The 23,714-nt window shown below is 45.9% G+C and overlaps 2 protein-coding genes across 3 annotated transcripts in view; both read left to right on the forward strand.

Annotated features, from left to right (window-relative positions):
• Window positions 1-9,656: 9,656 nt before the first annotated feature.
• LOC310712693 (uncharacterized protein) lies at window positions 9,657-22,748 on the forward strand (the record flags this gene model as incomplete). Of its 2 annotated transcripts, XM_083516001.1 has the most annotated exons (7): window positions 9,657-9,940; window positions 12,149-12,517; window positions 13,304-13,442; window positions 16,449-16,496; window positions 17,713-17,745; window positions 18,562-18,606; window positions 22,526-22,748. In XM_083516001.1, the coding sequence occupies exons 1-7, from the start codon at window positions 9,829-9,831 to the stop codon at window positions 22,527-22,529; spliced, it is 750 nt and encodes a 249-aa protein (XP_083372127.1). In that variant the 5' UTR covers window positions 9,657-9,828. The 2 variants fall into 2 exon arrangements, with proteins under 2 accessions (XP_083372127.1, XP_083372128.1); XM_083516002.1 differs by lacking the exon at window positions 22,526-22,748 and having other exon boundaries at window positions 9,728-9,940; window positions 18,562-18,610.
• The window catches only part of LOC310712671 (pregnancy-specific beta-1-glycoprotein 8-like), a 111,692-nt gene continuing 109,351 nt past the window's right edge, over window positions 21,374-23,714 (forward strand). The window contains exon 1 of the mRNA XM_083515955.1: window positions 21,374-21,383. The gene's annotated coding sequence lies outside the window, so the exon portion shown is untranslated. The remainder of the gene's footprint in view (window positions 21,384-23,714) is intronic.

A 23,714-nucleotide genomic window follows, 5' to 3' on the forward strand; every position in this document is an offset into this window, starting at 1 on the left:
GGGACTTTTGCTCCTGAACCTCAGTGCTCAGTGTCTGCACATCAGGGCTGTAAGACGTCACCTTCATTTTCACACAGGCTTGCAAGCTGTCATCTGTGAGGCGTGATCGGTGCTTGTTTTTAATATAGTTCATGTTGGAGAAGACCTGCTCACATACATATGTGGAAGAGACCACAAGGGCCATCGAGTCCAACCCCCTGCCAAGCAGGAAACACCATCAGAGCACTCCTGACATATGGTTGTCAAGCCTCTGCTTAAAGACCTCCAAAGAAGGAGACTCCACCACACTCCTTGGCAGCAATTCACCAAACTTTCACCTGCTTAAGTTTAAAAAGGGGCTTCAAGCAACTAAAAAGGGGCTTCAGGCAACTAACTCCACGTGGAATTCCACGCGACCGCGACTGCATAATCAATGCCACAAAATGCCAAAGAAAATTAACCAGGGCCCCAGTGAACCATAAATCATAATCAGTGCCTGATGTAAATAATAATTAATAATGAGGGCCCAATGTCATCCTCGTCATTATAAAAATAATCCCTCTCTTCGTGCCGCCCAGCCTCCCAAGAAAAAAACCCCACTTCAAACGGTCACAAAGCACAAATTCCACGCGACCGCGACTTGCTATGCCCAATAATCAATGCCCCAAAATGCCATAGAAAATTAATCAGGGCCCCAGTGTACCATAAATCACAATCAGTGCTTGATGTAAATAATAATTAATAATGAGGCATTCGTCATTATAAAAATACCGTATTTTTCGCCCCAAAGGACACTCCGTCCCATAGGACACACCTAGTTTTTTGGGGGGGAAATAAAGGGGAAAAAAATTCCCTTTATTTCCCCCCCCAAAAGCAGGTCGGGGAAACCGAACCAGGTCGAGGAACAGCGGGATGGCGGCGCTGCGCCTCCCTGCTGTCCCCCAAGCTTGTGGGGCTGGCCGATGCCTGCGGGGCGGCAGGCTGCTATCCGCAGCGTGGGGAACCTTGCCGGGAAGTCCGGCAAGGCTCCCCACGCTGTGGATGTCTGCCTGGCGAGGGGGGCGCTCTGATTTAGGGCGCCCCGCCCGCCGGGCGGCAGGCTGCTATCCGCAGCGTGGGGAGCCTTGCCGGGACCTCCGGCAAGGCTCCCCACGCTGCGGATGTCTGCCTGGTGAGGGGGGCGCTCTGATTTAGGGCGCCCCGCCCACCGGGCGGCAGGCTGCTATCCGCAGCGTGGGGAGCCTTGCCGGGACCTCCGGCAAGGCTTCCCACGCTGCGGATGTCTGCCTGGCGAGGGGGGCGCTCTGCTTTACGGCGCCCCGCCCGCCGGGCAGCAGGCTGGTCACCTCCGCCCCTCGCCTCCACCCCTCGCCTCCTCCCCTCGCCACCGCCCCGGAGCCGCAGCAAAGGCTTTAAAGAGCCGCATGCGGCTCTGGAGCCGCAGGTTGCCGACCCCCGCCATAGACTAAAGCAGTCCACACCTGCATGTATTTGCAACTTCGGCTTCACCTGTTCATACCAGGAAGCGTTCCCCTGGATTGTTTGTTCCCACCTTTTAATTTGTCAAATCTGTTACGCCAGTAAAGTACAGGCAGGGCATGCGCACAGAACACTGTGGGTGTGCCTTCCTTTTAAAACAACCCCCACCCGAGAAATGTGCAAAAGTCAACAGGCAATTGCCAGCTTGCTTGTGCAATCGGTTCGTGTGTGTGTGTGTGTGTGTGTGTGTGTGTGTGTGTAAATTTGGGATAATCAAAATAAATAGATATAGCTAGTGAGGGATCAAAAGGAAATATAAGAAGAGTCCCTTGCAGGATCAGGCCAAAGGCTCATCTAATTAGCATCCTGTTCTCACAGTGCCAGCTAGATGTCTTTGGCAAAACTGGCAAGCAGGAACTGACTCTCCCCTCCTGCCATAGAAGAAGAAGAAGAAGAGTTTGGATTTGATATCCCGCCTTTCACTCCCTTTAAGGAGTCTCAAAGCGGTTAACATTCTCCTTTCCCTTCCTCCCCCACAACAAACACTCTGTGAGGTGAGTGGGGCTGAGAGACTTCACAGAAGTGTGACTAGCCCAAGGTCACCCAGCAGCTGCATGTGGAGGAGCGGAGACGCGAACCCGGTTCCCCAGATTATGAGACTACCGCTCTTAACCACTACACCACACTGGCTCTCAACTCCTAGGGGGCCATGGGGCTTCGGCCTCTGCAATAAAATATTTGAGGGGGCTGCTCACCCCCAAGTTTGTGGGCATTGTCATTCACATGTTGTGTGTGCACTGCATCATGTGATCGGTTATGCCAGACAGGGCATGCCTAGCCCCCCCCCCATATTTTATTCAAGTTGGCACCCCTGCCATCTCAAGCAACTGGTCTTCATAAATAAAAAATTCCTTCCAGTAGCACCTTAAAGACCAACTAAGTTAGTTCTTGGTATGAGCTTTCGTGTGCATGCACACTTCTTCAGAAGAAGTATGCATGCACACGAAAGCTCATACCAAGAACTAACTTAGTTGGTCTTTAAGGTGCTACTGGAAGGAATTTTTTATTTTGACTATGGCAGACCAACACGGCTACCTATCTGTAACTGGAACTGGTCTTCAGACGTATTAGAGAGGTACCTCAGGTTACATACGCTCCAGGTCACAGACTCCGCTAACCCAGAAATAGTGCTTCAGGTTAAGAACTTTGCTTCAGGATGAGAACAGAAATCGTGCTCCGGCGGTGCGGCAGCAGCAGGAGGCCCCATTAGCTAAAGTGGTGCTTCAGGTTAAGAACAGTTTCAGGTTAGGTACGGACCTCCGGAACAAATTAAGTACTTAACCTGAGGTACCACTGTACTGCCTCTGATCTTGAAGGCAGAGCACTGCCATCATGGCTAGTAGCCCTTGATAGTCTTGCGATCCATGAATTTGCCCTCTTGTGGCAGTGAGTTCCATAGTTTAAGTACGTGTGCAAGAGGATTTTATCTTTGCTGAATCTTCTAACGCTTAGCTCCCTTAGATGCCCATGAATTCTGGTGTCGTGAGAGAGGGAGGAAAACATTTCTCTGCCCACTAGGCTGAATTCTATAAACTTCTATCGTGTTGCCTCCGACTCGCCTTTTCCTTGAGCTAAAGAGGCCCAAATTCTGAAACCTTCCCTGGCAATGGTGCTGCTCCTCCATCTATACGTATAAAAGTCTATGTTCCTGACACACCCACTGGGAAAGAAAGGAATGGAGCCATAAACTCTTTGCGTACACAAAATTGCTGCACAATATATAGGGCGCAGAAAATTTTACGATGAGTTTTACTGCTGCCGTTTTCTGATTTTGTGCAAATCTTATCAAAAGTGGGTGGGGGTCCTCTGTCCCAGAGAGCATCAGAAATAGGAACAGAACTGGCTGTCGGGGGTGTGTGTGCTAGATTTACGTATAAGCTAAACAAGCTATAGCTTACGGCCCCTCTCTCTTGCCCCCCCCCATGTACTTCTTCTTAATTGTATTTCACTATTAATCTACTTCTTCTTAATTGTATTCCAGTTCAACAATTACTTTGATAAAATACATACAGTGGTACCTCGGGTTACATGCGCTTCAGGTTACAGACTCTACTAACCCAGAAATAGTGCTTCAGGTTAAGAACTTTGCTTCAGGATAAGAACAGAAATTGGGCTTTGGTGGCGCGGCGGCAGCAGGAGGCCCCATTAGCTAAAGTGGTGCTTCAGGTTAAGAACAGTTTCAGGTTAAGAACAGACCTCCGGAACGAATTAAGTACTTAACCCGAGGTACCACTGTATTTTGTTATGTGCAAATGGCTTTAGATACCTGTTGGGTCCATAAATTACCATATAGAATATATTCAACACAAAAAAACAGCGACCATTTGTTGTTGACAAAGGACAGCTGGACATATAAAGGGCCCCATTACCTTCAGTAGCTGAGGGCCTCATCAAACCTAAATGAGGCCCTGGTGGTGGTTGGGAATCATTTGTATTAATAACAGCAGTAGCTACAGCAACAGCAGGATGAATCGATTTGGGGAATGAACCCCAAAAGTAGACGAGTAGAGTGCGGAAACCCACTTACACACCACCAAAGACTCTCAAGGGTAACCCATTCCGCAACCCACTTTGGGTCTTCCTCCCCCCCTCACCCCTCAGGGTCCAAATCCCTCTCACCTGCTAGAAGTGCTGCCTCCCAGCTCCTTTTCCACCCAAGGAAAAGCCCCCAGTGGCGCCCCATTGCCAGGCAACTTCCTTCTGAAAGCTCCTAGGGCTCTGAGGGCTGGAAGATGTGGCAAGACAGATGCGGAAAGCCCTTGCCTGTTGGCCAGCAGAGAGCCCCATTCCCCCCACCCAGGGGAAGACTTATTCTTGCCTGTGATTGCTTCCTCCACACTTGTAAACCTGATGTACTTTGACCAGAAAGTTCTGGGTGTACTTAGCCAGAACATTTATTGGTTGCATCTAGTTGAGTCAGTCAGTCAATATATCTCAGCTAAGGCCACATCGGGACACAGGTGGCGCTGTGGGTTAAACCATGGAGCCTAGGGCTTGCTGATCAGAAGGTCGGCGGTTCGAATTCCAGTGACGGGGTGAGCTCCCGTTGCTGGGTCCCTGCTCCTGCCAACCTAGCAGTTCAAAAGCATGTCAAAGTGCAAGTAGATAAATAGGTACCGCTCCAGCGGGAAGCTAAACGGCGTTTCCGTGCGCTGCTCTGGTTCGCCAGAAGCGGCTTAGTCATGCTGGCCACATGACCCGGAAGCTGTACACTGGCTCCCTCGGCCAATAGAGCAAGATGAGCGCCACAACCCCGGAGTCAGCCACAACTGGACCTAATGGTCAGGGGTCCCTTTACCTTTACCTTTAAGGCCACATCACAGGGTTTCTCAATGCTGCAGGCGGGACCTTGGTCTGGAGCCTTTTGGGCTGAAGAGTGGGGTACAGACGCTCCAAATAAATAATATTTCATTTTTATTTCACATTTAATGTTTATACCACCTTTCTATTTTACTATACCCAAGGCGGTTTTCAAGGAATGTACACCTTTGAAATATACTCGGAGTCTAGAGTGGATTTCATGCTCTTTATTGAGCTCATAGTGGTGGGGAGGAATGGAAGTTCCCCCAGAATGTCTGCTTTATATACATTATTTACACAATGGGCTGCACGTGATTGGCTAATTCCGGGATTCTCCTGTAGGCCAAACAGGTTGTGGATTCACTTCCACCTGGAGCTGGATTGGGTGGCTCCTGCGGACCAATCATACTGCTGCATTTTGGATCCTATTCAACTCAGTACATAACAACCTTATAACACAAATGATACAATGGTGGTTGGTTTAATTACGGCTGGAGAGGGGGAGGCGGCCTATAGGAAGGAAGTTGAGCAGTTGGCGGAGTGGTGCAGGAAAAACAACTTACTTCTTAAATAAAACAAAAGAGATTATTTTGGACTGTAGGAAATGTAAATTGAATATTCAGCCACTTATTATTGAGGGGAAGTGTGTGGAACAGGTCTCAGTGTTTTGATTTCTGGGAATGGAGTTGAGAGATGACCTAACCTGGGGAGAAAACAGCAAAGACCTGATGAAGAGAGCATGGCAGAGGTTATATTTTCTGAGAATCCTCCAGAAAAACAATCTCTCAAAGGACCTGTTGATGGCATTTTACCATTGTACTGTGGAGAGTGTATTAACTTATGGTCTCTGTGTGTGGTTTGGGAGCTGCATGGCCAGGGGAAAAACAATGCTGTCCAGGGTTGTAAAGACTGCAGAGAGAATAATTGGGTGCACTCTTCCCACCTTGGATCAAATCTATGCTGTCAGGTGCCATAAGAAAGCTGCAGAGATAGTGCAGGATAGTGCACACCCCGGAAATGATCTCTTTCAGCTTTTTCCTTCTGGGAGAAGGTATAGGGTTATAAAGACCAGGACTAGCCGGCTGAGAAACAGTTTCTACCCAAATGCAATTCTGGTTCTAAACGCAGTATAAGGAGTCTCTATAGTATATTGTATTTTAAAATGGGGTTTCAGTGTTTTTAGGGGATTTTGAATGTCTTATGTAGATTTTTCAATTTCATTGTTCTTTATAGGACAATGACAATATAGATATTGTAAAAATCTAATCCAATACAAAAATGTGATAATAAAACATAACTTTGAAATAAGCAACCGATATCAAATAAAGTCATATTCAACAATCCATTAGAACAGTGTGGAATATTAAATGTCAGCATATAAAAATTAAACAGGAACCCACTCTTAACAAGTACAATAAATAATTTCTAAACCATCATCAATAAAAACAACGGCAAGTCACAGTGCATAAAATAATACAACTGAGAAGCAGAGACTGGAGGGCAAGGCAGGTGGAAAAGGCCTTGCCTGATGGACGGCATATTAATTTGTTCCAGTGAGCATGCAGCTATTGGCCAAAGAATCACACCAAAAAGGAAGTCGATTTAAAATGCTCTGAGATAATGTACAGATGATGGGGAGAAATTGCAAATGCCTTAGCTATCTTAGGCTTTCTCCCCTTCCCAGAGCTGTCCAATGTCCTGAAATTGACAGCTCTCTCTCTCTCTCTCTCTCTCTCTCTCTCTCTCTCTCTCTAACATAATTTTTATTGGCTTTTTCCACATTTCATTTTAATTCAATACACATTTTCACAACATCTTATTTGCTCAAAGTGAGCTTTGACTTCCTTCTACCTCTCTTTCTGACACCCCTATAGCCTATAACATATCTTTCGCATTCCCATAATCACTTCTTTATCTATAATCACGTTAAGAAATCACATTCTTATTTATAAATCGGCATCATAATTTCACGTTACAAAACATTTCACGTTAATGCTACAAACGTTTTTAAATGAGTACAGTTTTCTTTCAAATAATAAATAAATTTGCTCCAGTCCTTTTGATATTTTTCTTCGGGCTGATTCCTGATTCTCCCCGTCAGCTTCACCAACTCCACAAATTCTACCCTTTTTATTCTCCAGTCTTCCAATGTAGGGAGTTCTTGCTACTTCCACCTTTGATCCAAGAGGATTCTCACTGCCGTTGTGGCATACATAAATAATTTTTTAAAACATCTTTTTTATTAATTTCTTCATCAGTTAGCCCTAATAAGAATGCCTCTGGTTTTTTGCTAAAGTTATATTTTAATTTTTTTTTAATTCATTGTAAATAATGTCCCTGGGTCATTGGGACATATCTCTCTCTCTCTCTCTCTCTCTCTCTCTCTCTCTCTCTCTCTCTCCTTTAAACCTGCCTTGGACCTGCCCATCCCTGGAGCGCCTTGCAACCCTCAAGTTCCCATTGGCTGGGTGCTGCTCATGCATGCAAATCTTTGACAACTTCTGCCCAATGCCAGCGGCATCAAAATGCCAACTTGCCTTGCCCCGCCCCAGCATTTAAATCCAATTTTTAAATATCATTTGTGATATTACCCCCCAAAGTTCTGGATGCAAGTCACCAAGACATTCCTTGTGGTCTGTAGGATCAACGACAGACATTCCGATCCCGAATCACAACAAATGTTTATTGAATCAGAGGTATGGACTGCAAGGGCAAGTTGAAGCCCGGCTTCGATAGATGCACCAATTAAAAGCTGATGGTTCCTAAAATGAGGAAGCACAGCACACAATTTGAGGAAAGCTGAGGTTTCTGTGCTTCGTGACATTGGCTGCTCACTCTCATTACAAAAATCAACAAGGCAATTTTTTTAGGAAGCTGGTGCTCAGAAACCTGGTCCGAGACCATGTCCTGAGAACCCTCTAAAGGCACATTGGGAGTCTCTAAAAGATAGAAAAAGGGGAAATCTTTCCTAATTATGGACTGTTTCATGTCTCAGAGGTCTTTCTGTTTTCAGTTTATAAGTTCCAGAGTCGCTTGGCCTTAAATCTATGATGGGAAGAGAGCAGTTTGGGGGTCCCAGCTTCCCTCCCAGTGAAGGCAGATCCAATTCTCTGTGCAGAAAGTGGATGTAGGAAATAGATAACGATCTTGTTTTTCTCCAGCTGCAGACACTCATTTTCTCCAGATTTATACTTCCTGGTGTTAAAGTGATGCTCTGTCCGTCAGTTGGCTTCTCTGGTTCAGCTGTGATGGGTATTTCAGCCGAGGCCGTGGCGTGTGTGAAGAAAGACTATCCTTTCAAGCATGTGACCCCTTTCCAAGCAATAACAATAGATGTTAACTGTTTAATATTGCATAGTTCTATGCAGAATTTAAACCATTTGGGGTGTTATAGCAATAGAGGTGTATATAGGACCCATGTACCTACGGGACTGCCTCTCCTGGTATGCCCCGCGGAGGACCTTAAGGTCTACAAGTGACAACTTTTTGGAGGTACCAAGTCGCAAGGTGGTTAGATTGGTCACAACTTGAGACAGGGCCTTTTCAGTACTGGCCCCAACTTGCTGGAACACTCTGTCACAAGAGACTAGGGCCCTGCGGGACTTGACATCTTTCCGCAGGGCCTGCAAGACAGAGCTGTTCCACCTGGCCTATGGTTTGGACTCAGTCTGACTCTTATGTTCTCTCTTCCCTTATGGTTTTGATCTATGGGCTACTTTTAAAATGAGGCTGCATTTTAAATTGCATTTTAACCTGTATTTTAAATTGGGCTTTCTCCCCTATTATGCTATTACTGTAATTTTACTGGTGTTAGCCACCCTGAGCCCAGCTCTGGCCGGGGAGGGCAGGGTATAAATAAATTTTATTATTATTATTATTATTATTAAATACATTTTTGTGAATGAGTAAAAAAACATTATTAGTTTTCTTGTGTTTTGTAAAATGTGAAAAGAAATGTGAAAATTCTCTCTCTCTCTCTCTCTCTCTCTCTCTCTCTCTCTCTCTCTTACACACACACACACACACACACACAGCTGATAATTCAGGGAGTTGGCTTGGAATCTCCTTGTCGTTGCTGTTCGAATTTTACTAGCCAAGAAGTGGAAAACACAAGAACTACCAACTGTGGAAGAATGGCAGATGAAGATGATGGACTTCATGGAGCTAGCGGACCTTACTGGAAGAATCCATGACCAGAAAGAAGAAGAAGACCAAGATTGAATAAATATTGTAATATTAAAAATTAGAAGTTACGCTAAAGTACCAAATAGGCTTAGGATCAAATTATGATTCATTTAAATAAATGAGATTTAGAACATTAAGAAAAGTGAAGAAAATTGATTATAACTGGAATATTGTGTGTTAATAATGATATCGGACAACTGTTACATTCAGACACAAGGAAATTCAGAAGGGAGGGATTTGAGGAAGTCAATTAATATGTTTATAAGATTGGATTTTTAAATAACTAAGATTGTTTTGTGGTTTATGTGTTGGTTGTTATCTGTTACAGATGTATCTTTTATTTTTTCTTCTTTTTATTTTTATTTTTGTCTTTTCTTTTCTTTTGTTGTTGTTGTAGAGTGTGTCATAATTGTATAAAATTTAATAAAAGTTATGGGGGGGAAGGAATCTCCTTGTTGTTGACCCAAACCAACTGCCCCCACCTCGAAAATGGCAAAACGTTCTGGCTTGGTGTACAAATGTATAGCCTGCCTTTCAGAAGAACCTCCCCAGACAGGACCACTCTACCCCAGTCACACACTGCTCCCTGTGGCTCAGTCCTTTGCTTTGTGACCTCTTCCGGTTACCAGGGAGCATCACACTGCTTCAGGTTGGGGTGGGGTGGAGGGAGAAGAGGGGAGCTATGGATGAAGCACCCTGGGCCTAGGAGGACAGCCTGGGGTGGGTGGGGAGTGGGTGGGCTCAGCTGGGGGTCCCAGCCGCTGGTGGCAAGGAGCACGGGAGGAACTTAGGCAACCAGCTGGGCACAAAGACCACCTTCCCAGGATGTCCAAGCCCCTCCCATCTCCAAGAGGGGCGGGAACATCATGTGGACAGTGCCCAAAAGGTGGCGCCTCCTGTGGCCATGGGAGATCCTGGGCCCTGGTGCTTCTAGCAGGTGAGAGTTTATTTGGGACTCCATGGGGAGGCACTTAGATCTAAAATTGCCCTTTCGAGGTGATGTAACTCTTTGGCTGTCTTAGTACAAGCCATGCCCCACCCAATCCCAAAATCCTGACATCATGGTACAACAATACAACTGTTCTTAGAAATATGTAAAGAGGATATAATGTTCCCCTTTGTTGTTGTTTAGTCGTTTAGTCGTGTCTGACTCTTCTTGAACTCATGGACCAGAGCATGCCAGGCACTCCTGTCCTCCACTGCCTCCCGCAGTTTGGTCAAACTCATGCTGGTAGCTTTGAGAACACTGTCCAACCATCTCGTCCTCTGTCGTCCCCTTCTCCTTGTGCCTTCCATCTTTCCCAACATCAGGGTCTTTTCCAGGGAGTCTTCTCTTCTCATGAGGTGGCCAAAGTATTGGAGCCTCAGCTTCAGGATCTGTCCTTCCAGTGAGCACTCAGGGCTGATTTCCTTCAGAATGGATCGGTTTGATCTTCTTGCAGTCCATGGGACTCTCAAGAGTCTCCTCCAGCACCATAATTCAAAAGCATCAATTCTTCGGCGATCAGCCTTCTTTATGGTCCAGCTCTCACTTCCATACATCACTAATGGGGAAAAACATAGCTTTAACTATACGGACCTTTGTCGGCAAGGTGATGTCTCTGACATGTTCCCCTTACTAACCCCTTTTCCCTGGGGTGCAACTTTGTCAGACCTTCCTCATAGAACTCATAGTTGGAATGGGACCTGAGGATCATCTAGTCCAACCCCACCTGATTCTTGTTCTTCCTCTGGTGTTTACCTTTCCTTCCTCCTCCTCATTACACCCTGCACTTCGGTGGAAAAGTACTCCCAGCCTCTGTAGTCCCTGGCCTTAAATGTTACAATCCAAAATACATGGCATGAAAGGAAAGGGCATTGGGAGGGTGGAGGAAAAGAACAAACTCCGGTACTGATCTTTAGTTAAATGCTTGGTTAGCTCCCAACCAACCGCTTTCTCAGAAGTGACTGTACCATAGCCAGTGCTGACCATATTGGTGCTGGGCGTGGGGGAGTCGGGGAACGTCCTTCTCAAACCCACCAGAGAAGGGGCTACAGTCTCATCAGACCCTCCATGGGAGGCATGTTCTTGATGATACAACCCTTCGTAGAGCACATGGACCTGCCTTTGTGGGCTAGTCATAGGGGCCATGGGGGCTTTGCCATAAAATATTCGAGGGGGCTTCCCCCCAAAAAACTGATGGGTACTGCCATTCAAAAGCTTTGTGTGTGCTGCGTCATGTGATTGACTATGTGGGGCAGGACTTACAGTATTTTTTCGTATATAACACACCCACACACCCACACACACACACCGTGTATAACACAACGCCTATTTTTGGGGACTCCAAATTAAGAAAATGGGGGGAGATTGCCCAGAGGGTATTTTTTTTTTTTGCTTGGGGGGGGGGATTGCCCAGACTTGTTGAGCTTTATGGGGGGCAGATTGCCAACAATCACTCACCCTCCTGACCTGCCTGACCGCAGCTGTCAATCGCACGCCTCGCAAAAAACAACAATCATCTGCCCAGTTGCCACCAGCAGCCACAAATTGCCCACCCAATTGCCACCACAACAGCCAATCCCAAACAGCCCTTGGTGCATACATCAATCACCTGCCCAATCGCCACTGTATATCTCCTGCTCGCGGCTGCAAGCAATCTCCCGTCGCCTCCCCAGCAACTCTGGGTGGCTTCTAAAATATACATTAAAATATCACACATTAAAAACTTCCCTAAACAAGTCTGCTTTCAGATGTCTTCTAAAAGTCAGGTGGTTGTTTATTTCTTTGACATCTGATGGGAGGGTGTTCCACAGGGTGGGCGCCACCACTGAGAAGGCCCTCTGCCTGGTTCCCTGTAGCTTTGCAGCAAGGGAACCACCAGAAGGTCCTCAGCAGACCCCCATGAATAGAATGGTATGATCCAATATAAGAGTTTTTTCTTATGTCACTTCCTAGAACTGACTGAGGCTGGATCTATACAGATTAAAAAAAACTCTATAGGGGAAAAAACGCTAGAAAAGCTCTTAATGGAAAATCCCTCTGGTGATGGATTGCTGCTCTGCATCGCCATCTGGTGCCACATGTTTATAATGCAGTTATAACAATATAATTGTCAAGTGTAGCCCTGCCCTGACTGTCTCTTCTCTGCCCCTTCACCTCTAGGTCATATCTTGAGTTCATGTTTCCTGTTGACGCAAGCTGTTCAGAACACCACCATTGATGTCACCCTGGACCCAGAATACCCCCTGGTAGGGCAAGATGTCACCTTCGTCCCCAAAGGGCTTATGATAGACGTCATCTCCTGCCTGTGGACAAAGGGGGAAAAGGACGAATCTTTCCCCATCTTCCTCTATCACCCACCCCCCAAAGCTGCATTCTACCCTAAAGCAGCCTATGATGGACGCCAGACGCCAAGCTTCGATTGCTCCATGCACATCCGGAACGTAACATTCGACGACATTGGGCTCTACGAAATATTCAAGACTAGAAAGATAGCTAATGAAGTGGGTGAGGCCTTCTTACTGGTCACAGGTAAGGACTGGGAACTGGGGGAAGAAATCTGACTCAACTCACATTTATGATAAGTAAAGGTAAAGGGACCCCTGACCATTAGGTCCAGTCGTGGCCGACTCTGGGGTTGCGGCGCTCATCTCACTTTATTGGCCGAGGGAGCTGGCGTACAGCTTCCAGGTCATGTGGCCAGCATGACTAAGCCGCTTCTGGCGAACCAGAGCAGCACACGGAAACGCCATTTACCTTCCCGCTGGAGTGGTACCTATTTATCTACTTGCACTTTGACGTGCTTTCGAATTGCTAGGCTGGCAGGAGCTGGGACTGAGCAATGGGAGCTCACCCCGTTGTGGGGATTCGAACCGCCGACCTTCTGATTGGCAAGTCCTAGGCTCCACCTGGAAGGTGGAGCGAGCTTGTTTTCTCCTGTTCCGGAGGGTAGGACTTAAACCAAGAGCTTCAAGTTACAAGAAAGGAGATTCCGACTAAACATCAGGGAGAACTTTCTGGCAGTAAGAGCTGTTTGACAGTGGAATGGTCTCCCACTGGAAGTTGTGAGCTCTCCTCCCTTGGAGGTTTTTAAGCAAAGGTTGGATGTCCACCTGTCATGGATGCTTCAGCTGATATTCCTGCATTGCAGGGGGTTGGACTGGATAACCCTTGGTGGTCCCTTCCAACTCTACGATTCCATGCAAACTTAACCTGATTCTCACTTGCCAAAGCAAAGTAGCTTTGACAATTTGGAGCAAGAAGTTTGTGATCCTTCCTTTTCCTCATTCTCACGGTTGCCTTTCCTTGTCTCCACAGAAGAAAAGACTCCAGAGCTGAGAAAGCCTAGAAGTCTAACTCCTGGAGCTATCGCAGGGCTCGCTTTTGGCTGCATTGTGGGAGCGATTCTTTTTGGGGTTATGCTGATAACTCTCCTGACTATGTTACATTCTACAAGGTGATGCTTTCTCCTCCTCCTCCTCCTCCTCCTCCTCCTCCTCCTCCTCCTTCTCTTCCCTTCCCTTCTCCTCGCCTTCTCCTCTCCTTCTCCTCCTCCTCTCCTCCTTCTCCTCTCCTTCTCCTTCTCCTTCTCCTTCTCCTTCTCCTTCTCCTTCTCCTTCTCCTTCTCCTTCTCCTTCTCCTTCTCCTCTCCTCTCCTCTCCTCTCCTCTCCTCTCCTCTCCTCTCCTCTCCTCTCCTCTCCTCTCCTCTCCTCTCCTCTCCTTTCCTTCTCCTTCTCCTCTCCTTTTTCTTCTCCTTCTCCTTCTCCTCTCCTTCTCCTCTCCTTCTCCTTCTTCTCCTCTCCTCCTCCTTCTCCTCCTCTTCTTCTCCTTCTCTTTCTCCTCTCTCCTCCTCCTCCTCCTCCTCCTCCTCCTCCTCCTCCTCCTCCTTTCCTTCTCCTTCTCCTTCTCCTTCTCCTTCTCCTTCTCCTTCTCCTTCTCCTTCTCCGTCTCCTCCTGCTTCTCCTTCTCTTCTCCTCCTCCTCCTCTCCTTCTCCTTCTCCTCTCCTCCTCCTCTCCTTCTCTCCTTCTTCTCCTTCTCCTCCTCCTCTCCTTCTCTCCTTCTTCTGCTTCTCCTCCTCCTTCTCTTTCTCCTCCTCCTCCTCCTCTCCTTCTCCTCTCCTTCTCCTTCTCCTTTTCCTCTCCTCCTCCTCCTCCTCCTCCTCTCCTCCTCTCCTTCTCCTTCTCCTCTCCTTCTCCTCTCCTTCTCTTTCTCTTCTCCTTCTCCTTCTGCTCTCCTTCTCTCCTTCTCCTCTGCTTTCCTTCTCCTTCTTCTCCTCCTCTCCTTCTCTCCTTCTCCTTCTCCTTCTTGCATTCCAGTTTGATCTTGCACAAATCTTGAGGGGGCTAACCAAAAATGTAAAAGTTGTATGCAAAATGACTAAAAAAAATTGAAACGGAAGGAGAATCAGAGGGATAGGAGGGGTCAGATATTGAATACGGCCTGAGCACAATTTTTTAAAAAGCAATCCCCAATCCCACTTTTTTCTGAGTAGTAGTAGTAGGAGATCCAATAGATCAGCTGGTCCCAAAAGCCTTCTTGAAGAGCCAGGTTTTTGACCAGCATACGAATGGCCTGTGTGGGCACTGGGTCATCCTAAAGAGCTGGTGCCTACACGAGATGCATTGCTTTTCCACAATGAGTATATCAGGCAAAATCCCATAGCTCAGTCAGTAGAGCATGTGTCTCTTAATCTTAAGGTTGTGGGTTCGAGTCTCAGGCTGGGTGAAAGATTCCTGCATTTCAAGGGGTTGGACTAGTTGACTCCCGTGGTCTCTTCCAGCTCTACAAATCTGTGATTCTGTGAATTTCTCTACAAAATATGTCTGTATTAGGAGAAAGTCGCAATAATGCTGATGAATTCTCATGAGGATTTAAAAATAAACAAATCACAAACTGATATGGAAATATGGGGGGGGGTGAGAAACTGGGAGAAAGCCCAATTGCTCATGCACTTGCATTCTCATGGGTTGTCTCCACATGAGAAACCACCAGCTTTCTGGCTTTCAAAGAGGTTTAGACAAATTCATGGAGGTTATCAATGGCTACCAGCCATCATGGCTCTCCTCTGTCTTCATGGTCAGAGGCAGCAATGATTCTGAATACCAGTTTCCAGAAACCACAGGAGGGGAGAGTTGCTCTTGTGCTCGGATCCTGCTCGTGGGTTTCCCATAGGCATCTGGGTGTGGGAAGAGGATGCTGGATGAGATGGGCCATTGGCCTCATCCAGCAGCCTCCTTGGATGTTCCTATGTCCTGAAGATGTATCTCATCAACCCACCAAGACATATGTTGACTAGACCCTGGGGAGGGGAGTTGAATGACAACGGTAGCATCTCACACCAAAACACTGAATGAGGTGTCCCCAGAAGGCAAATTAAGCACCAAAGAGACTCAGTGAACAGCAGAAAACAGAGCCCCAGTCAAATAAGGGACATGGAACTTTTCTAAAGAAGCGACCATCTTTGACACAACGGAGAGGCGCCAAAATTCTCCTTCCTAAACTCTTTGATAACATAATGATGGCTGACTGGGAACAGTTATGGACTACAGGTATGAAGTTTACGGCATGCAATGCCTTAAGAGAGAATATTATGAAAATGATATACAGGTGGTACATGACACCAGTCAAGCTTGCAAAAATCTGGAAATGTAAAGAAACTGAAGGTACATTCTTTCACCTTTGGTGGACGTGCCCAAGGATTAAGGCTTTCTGGGAGATGATCTATAATGAATTGAAAAAAGTATTTAAATATACCTTCTTGAAGAAACCAGAGACCTTTCTCCTGGGCATAGTCGGCCAATCGGTGTTAAAGAAGGACAGAATTTTCTTTATGTATGCTACAACAGCAGCAAGAATACTCATTGCAAAGTATTGGAAGACACAAGATTTACCCACTCTGGAAGAATGGCAGATGAAGGTGATAGACTATATGGAACTGGCGGAAATGACTGGTAGAATCCAAGACCAGGGAGAAGAGTCGGTGGAAGAAGATTGGAAGAAATTTAAAGACTATTTACAGAAGTATTGCAAAATCAATGAATGTTAGAATGATGTTTGATTGAAGTTAAGTGGTTTCTAGCTGTAATGATATAAAAGAATATGGAAAAATTGGATTTCTAAATAGGTAAAAATTTAATGTTATAATATATTAAGATCAAAGATCAGGATAATAAGGAGGGAAATAAATTGCTGAAATAATTAATTGAATTGGAACACAAAAAAGGGAGGTATGAGGAGGTCAGGGAAACAAGGATATGAATGTAAGATATGGAAAGGTTCATTTCCCCCCCTTTTTTTGTAAGTGCACTTATTTTTTTTATTCTGTATTTTTCTTGTATTTTTATTTTTGTCTTTTACCTTTGTATTTCTTGTTTTTATGTAATTTCTTTTTTTGAAACTTTAATAAATATTATATATATATATATATAAAACCTCTTTGATCCTTTTCCCTGTTTCTTTAGAGATGATTCGGACCCCACCGTGGTAACCATCATGCCTCCTACAGCACGGTAAGTAGCAAACCTACAGGATGGAGCCTGAAATCTCTCTTTTTGGAGAAAACCAGATTTTCTCTCCCCAAACCGCAAACTACATAAGTTAAGATGTCTTCTAAAAGTTAAGAACGACATAACTTTTAGAAGACATCTGAAGGCAGTCCTGTATCAGGACTTTTTAAAATGTTTGATGCTTTATTATGTTTTATATATTCTGATAGCTGCCCAGAATGGCTGGGGAAACCCAGCTAGATCGGCGGGGTATTAATAATAATAATAATAATAATAATAATAATAATAATAATAATAATAATTTATTTGTACCCTGCCCATCTGGCTGGGTTTCCCCAGCCACTCTGGGCGGCTTCCACAAAGACCAAAAATACACTAAGATGTCACACATTAAAAACTTCCCTGAACAGGGCTGCCTTAAGATGTCTTCTAAATGTCAGGTAGTTGTTTATCGCTTTGACATCTGATGGGAGGGCATTCCACAGGGCGGGCGCCAGTACCGAGAAGGCCCTCTGCCTCGTTCCCTGTAGCTTTGCTTCTCGCAGTGAGGGAACCACCAGAAGGCCCTCGGTGCTGGACCTCAGCATCCGGACAGAACAATGGGGGTGGAGACGCTCCTTCAGGTATGATTAAATAACATCGGCCAGGAGGCAGAGAGGGAGGGCAGGCTTCTGGAATTCCATTTCCACCTTTGGGGACAAAGTGGTTTGGGGTGGGGGTGGGGCCCAGTTATTCAAATGGAAACAGATGTTGCACAAAATTTGTATTGTTATTGGGGAAGGGATGTTCCCTCAGCCATAATATGACTCTGAAATTGCAGGTATGCAGAGCAGAAAACTGAACATGACTTCAACAGTCAGTCGTGGTCTTCCTCACTGTGATTCATATCATTCATTCATTCATTCATTGCCCTTAACTCTAAGGTCCCAGGGCAGGTTAGAACATGAAAACATTTAAAATGGTTTAAAACAACTTACAGTTACAGAAATCAGATGGGTCCTAAAAATATACACTGTCTGCAGATTTTATTTTATTTTTAAAACCATGCACATACAATTCCTCCCATATGTTCAAAATGCCCCTCAACAGTTTAAAACTGTTGCAAAACTTCTCCATGGATGTCAAAGAAGGGAAGCTGGCGCTTGTGGGAGGCAGCTGAGAGCTTCCAGAAATAAACTTCTCACATGTGAATTCTTTGCTGTTTTTCCTCTTTCCTCAGCTCTATGGGAAGCAGCAGACCTTCTCACGCAAGGTAAATCGCAGGCCTTTAGGATACAGCCCAGATCCTGGTTTTGGAAGAAGACCAGCTTTGGTGGGCTGGAGTGGTCTCAGAGCTCCGGGACTCCATGTCCACCTTTGGGGGTTAAATGAGGGTCCAATGATTCAGTGAATGCAAATTGAGGGGACCCATGGAGGGTCCCTCAGCCAGAGAACGAACATGGCCTCTCCAGTTTTCCTGTGGGAAATGATTCTGTTCTTGTTTAAAATTGAGCTTGCCTAATGTGAACTGAAGCACAGTTATCCTTCAAAATCCACATTTCCCTAAAAGTCGCCATGCAGTTCTCCAGGCAAAAAAATATGTTCAGAAATGCATATACTAAAATGTGCATATAAATGCATGTTTGTGAAAGCAACCCTCCCAAAAATGATTGGTTTATTTTATGGGAGGGGGTGTTGATTAGACAAAAATGGGTTCATTATGAGAAATTTGCACTCAAATGCTGGGGAAACAAGGAATTTAGAGAACCAAAATTGGCAAATTTGTCAATCTGTACTTTTCTTGGTTCTGGCAAAGATTGCAAAACTTTGGAACTCTCTGCTTCTTGACACCAGGCCTTTCGTTATCCCCTCAGCCTAAGGCATGTACTCTTTACCAGCTAAAAACATTTTTGCTTAGGCAAGCCTATCCAGATGTGTAGGATGCTGGCATGTCCTTTAATCAGGTTCTTAGCTGTATCCTGGGGGGCGGCATTGCGGAGAGGAGCTGGAAAAATGGGGAGATTCTGGTCCTGTTTTGGGAACCCTGTGAGTCCCAAGCCCACCTCTGAGATTCTGTTTGCTTCCTTAGGATGGAGAATCAGCTGATATTAAGCAGCCACAATGTCCGACCTGGGTAAGTACCGGTGGGAGGAAAATAAGATTTGTGGGGCCCACATGTGGGTAATTAAAACGAGAATCGGAAAATAGTGCCATCCTTTCCCCCCCAGTTTCAGACCCCAACCTGGCCTGTCTCATGGTTCTGATTCCTCCTTCTTCCTGAGCTTCCTAAGCCAGTGTGGTGTAGTGGTTAAGAGCGATAGACTCCTAATCTGGGGAACCGGGTTCGCTTCCCCGCTCCTCCACATGCAGCTGCTGGGTGACCTTGGGCCAGTCACACTTCTCTCAAGTATCTCGGCCTCACTCACCTCACAGAGTGTTTGTTGTGGGGGAGGAAGGGAAAGGAGAATGTTAGCCGCTTTGAGACTCCTTTGGGGAGTGATAAAGCGGAATATAATAATAATAATTAATAATTTATAATAATAATTTATTATTTATACCCCGCCCATCTGGCTGGGCCTCCCCAGCCACTCTGGGCGGCTTCCATAGAAACCAAAAATATAGTAAAATATCACACGTTAAAAACTTCCCTGAGCAGGGCTGCCTTAAGATGTCTTCTGAATGTCAGGTAGTTATCGCTTTGACATCTGCTGGAAGGGCGTTCCACAGGGCGGGCGCCACTACCGAGAAGGCCCTCTGTCTGGTTCCCTGTAGCCTCACTTCTCGCAATGAGGGAACCGCCAGAAGGCCCTCGGCGCTGCACCTCAGCGTCCGGGCAGAACGATGGGGGTGGAGACGCTCCTTCAGGTATACTGGACCGAGGCCATTTAGGGCTTTAAAGGTCAGCACAAACACTTTGAATTGTGCTCGGAAATGTAGTGGGAGCCAATGTAGGTCTTTCAAGACCGGTGTTATATGGTCTCGGCGGCCGCCCCCAGTCACCAGTCTAGCTGCCGCATTCTGGATTAGTTGTAGTTTCCGAGTCATCTTCAAAGGTAGCCCCACGTAGAGTGCATTGCAGTAGTCCAAGCGGGAGATAACCAGAGCATGCACCACTCTGGCGAGACAGTCCGCAGGCAGATAGGGTCTCAGCCTACGTACCAGATGGAGCTGGTAAACAGCTGCCCTGGATACAGATTTGACCTGTGCCTCCATGGACAGCTGTGAGTCCAAAATGACTCCCAGGCTGCGCACCTGGTCCTTCAGGGGCACAGTTACCCCATTCAGGACCAGGGAATCCTCCACACCTGCCCGCCTCCTGTCCCCCAAAAACAGTACTTCTGTCTTGTCAGGATTCAACCTCAATCTGTTAGCCGCCATCCATCCTCCAACCGCCTCCAGACACTTACACAGGACCTTCACCGCCTTCACTGGTTCTGATTTAAAAGAGAGGTAGAGCTCTCAAATCCAAATATCAAATCCAAACTGCTCCTCCTCCTCAACCTTTTCTTCTTCTTCTTCTTCTTCTTCTTCTTCTTCTTCTTCTTCTTCTTCTTCTTCTTCTTCTCCTCCTCCTCCTCCTCCTCCTCCTCCTCCTCCTCCTCCTCCTCTATGGCTTGTCCCTTGGTTCTCTCTCAAGCCCCATCTGCAGTGGTGTAGTGGTCCAGGGTCAGGGTGGGGTCAAAGACTCGCTACTATTTCTGCAGCAGGGTCCCAGCAGGTTCTCTATCTCCAACATCCAGGAGCTGCCCAATCAGCATGAAAGGGGAGTGCTTTAGCCACCGAGAAGGAGCCTTCTTTGTGCTGATTGGAGCCAATTGGAGTGAAAGGGGGGCCATTGAGGATTGGCTCCTAGGGTCATTCTGGAGAAGGCGCATGGGAGGAACCCCAAGGAGGAGTTGTTCTGTGTGCTCTGAAGCTAAGCATTTAGGAACTCTGGAAACCCAAGGTGCTTCCATTTCAAGAGAATGTCATGAAAGTTCTGTTACTGTCAGATTTCGGGGAATCAGATCCCTTCCCCCTGCGGCAGTAAATAAGCAGATCAAATGAAAGGAGCGTTCTTACCAGATAAGTTCTTTAATGATCACAGCGAGAGACAAAGGAATGCATATCTCTCTAAAAAATGGCGTTGCTCCCAGTAAAGGTTCACCCCCTCCATCCCCATTAATCTACGTCACTCCTACGTCAGGTAATCTGAGCTTGTTGTCATTGTGCTTTCTGTTCTAACGCTTCACAAACCCTTCTAGTCTTAGGCGAAGGGTGTGTGTGTGTGTGTGTGTGCAAGGAATGCTGTCCAAGGACACTGAATCTGCCAGCTGTCTCTTGCCGTTTCTTCTTCTAGCTGTTCCTCACCTAGTATTTCCCAGCTTTTCCACTCTGGACTATGCCCTTCTTCAAACCACTGTTCTAAATCAATACTGTCCTCCTGCTCTTGGTTCAGAAAAAGTACCTCCTCACTACAGTCCCTGCCAGTTATGTAGAATGGAACTTCACTGAAAACACAAATAACTGGGAAACAAGATACTGAAGCAGAAATGAGCAGATCTAGCAGAAAGACAAAACAAGGAGATCTCCACTGGTCATTGCAATTCATCCCTAACTATTATTATTGCATCACTGTAAGATTATTGTATAGTCTTAGAGAAGGTTGTACAGTGGTTGGGTTACATACGCTTCAGGTTACATACGCTTCAGGTTACAGACTCCGCTAACCCAGAAATAATACCTCGGGTTAAGAACTTTGCTTCAGGATGAGAACAGAAATCGTGCTCCGGCGGCATGGCAGCAGCAGGAGGCCCCATTAGCTAAAGTGGTGCTTCAGGTTAAGAACAGTTTCAGGTTAAGAATGGACCTCTGGAACGAATTAAGTACTTAACCCGAGGTACCACTGTATAAGCTTAGAAGGGACGTGGACTCAGGACTTTTCTACCTCATTCTGCCCCGTGTTGTCTGAAACCACAGAAGTTGGAGGTTGTCAGGGACGTGGCTGAATTGATTGCCTGGGAAGAGCCTGACTCTGGAGATGAGGGGATGCAATCACAGACAGAGCAGGAGTGGGTTAGTTTGGGCCGCCTTCATCAAGAGTTCCCAGGCTCAGATAGAGCTACAGACTCGGAAAGCTTGGAGGCTAAGGGAGGGGAGGAGATAGATGGCATTGAGGGGGTTGCTAAGCAAACAGGAGGAAGGCAGCATTCAGAGGACTCTTCGTTTGGGGAGGGGAGGCCACCCACCTTCTCCCTGAACCAGAAGAACTGAAAGGGTGAAAATGCAACGGAAGTACAAGAGAGGAAGGACTGGACTTTGGCGCCCTTTGTGCTGCGAAAGGGGAGGAGACTCAGAGTGACCAATTCGTAGCGAAGAGCGGCAGACTCGGAGCCACTCTCCGGGTGTTAATTGTAAATAAACAGAGACTCATTAATTCTTTAAAAAATATATATATATTTATTACTTTCCCAAAAAAATTAAACACTAAAAGAAAAGAAAAAACACATACAACAATACAATACATTAAACTAACAAAACAATGCAACAATAAAATAAATCAAATTTCATTATCCCATCTTTCATTCACTTCTTTCCTCGGCCTCCTCACACCTCCCTTTTTGTATTCCACTTCTGTTAATTATTTCAGCAATTCCTTTCCATCTACCTCTGTTTTCTATCCTATAATTATCTTAACTCATTCTAACCTTATTTTTTCCTTTAATACTCTATTAATATATTTATACTTAATTCCTTATAACATTTCTACTAAAGCCATGTAACTTCATTCCAACATTTTTCTAACATTCATTAATTTTACAATATTTCTGTAAATAATCTTTAATTTTTTTCCAGACTCATTAATTCTTATCGGAGCTTGCTTGCCTGCCTGAGATCATTACAGAGATCAAAGTTCCTCGATTCTAGTTCTATGTCCAGCTTGGGTCAGACTCGCATTGTGGAATGGGATTAGATCTGTAGCCTTCAAAGTCCTCAAAGCGGAAGCTGGTGGGGGATGTGGCGGCTTCCACTTCTGGTTTCCTTCCTCTGATTCGAGGCTGGTTTTCTTCCAGGTGAAAGCAGAGATCGTTCTAGTCCAGAATTTAGTCAGCATTCAAGTCTTGGACAGCATCTGCCAAGCCCGTGGACCCCCAACCACCAACACTCCAGAAGAGGAGACCATATCCTTGGAAATCATGACGAAATAATCAACGCCCTAAACACCAACACCCACCCAAGCCTTCAGGGGCAGAAAAACAACATGGCCCCTGATGAAATAAAAGCCTCCAGAACCCACTTCTGTTGGCATCTGTAATCCTTTGCCCGGGGCTGGGTTGGGATGGGTGTATACGCCATTAACTTCCATGGTATTACATAATGTATATATTAAAATTGATAACATCATGGTGAATCACCTTGAATTAAGGGTAGGCACTTGAACGGGAATAGATTTAGCCTTCCATTTAATTTTCGTTTTGAAGGATGCCTTTGTTTTCTTTATTTCCATGGACCTTGTTTTCAATTTACTTTTGTTTCATTTCAGTTTTGCTTCCATTTTTGCACTGATTTCAAGCGGGACAGACGGACGACCATCTGCTGCCTGTAACTTTGTTGTTTTCCATGGCATGAGTGCTACACGGCATGTGTACTATAACTGGCATTTATCCAATCTGCCTGCCCAATTGCACACAGGTTGGATAAATGGGTCCATTTGATTGTTGGAGACGTCTTGTGGGGGTAGCCAGCACGGTGCTCTTCAGGTGTTGTTAGACTACAGTTCCCATCACCCCTGACCATTGGCCATGGTAGCAGGGGCTGATGGGAGTTGGAGTCTCACAACACCTGCAGGGTGCCATGTTGTTTCCTTCTAAGGCATGTGTACAACTGCCTAAGATGCCACCAAATTGTTGGAGGGCAAAGTTAAATTGTTCACAAAGATGTATAATTTGTTGTTAGAATGGTATACAAAAGATGAAGAGACCAATGAAGTTATTATAAAATGGGCTATTGACTTTGGGTATAATATTGAGTTTGAAGCTTAGTCAAAATTGTGGAATCAAAGTATAAATTTTTGTATGGCCTTAAAAGAGAATGTGTGGGACGCGGGTGGCACTGTGGGTAAAACCTCAGTGCCTAGGACTTGCCGATAGCATGGTCGGCGGTTCAAATCCCCGCGACGGGGTGCGCTCCCGTCATTCGGTCCCAGCGCCTGCCAACCTAGCAGTTCGAAAGCACCCCCAGGTGCAAGTAGATAAATAGGGA

This window comes from Podarcis liolepis (assembly GCF_965112155.1).
Source record: "Podarcis liolepis genome assembly, chromosome: 7".
NCBI lineage: Eukaryota > Metazoa > Chordata > Lepidosauria > Squamata > Lacertidae > Podarcis > Podarcis liolepis.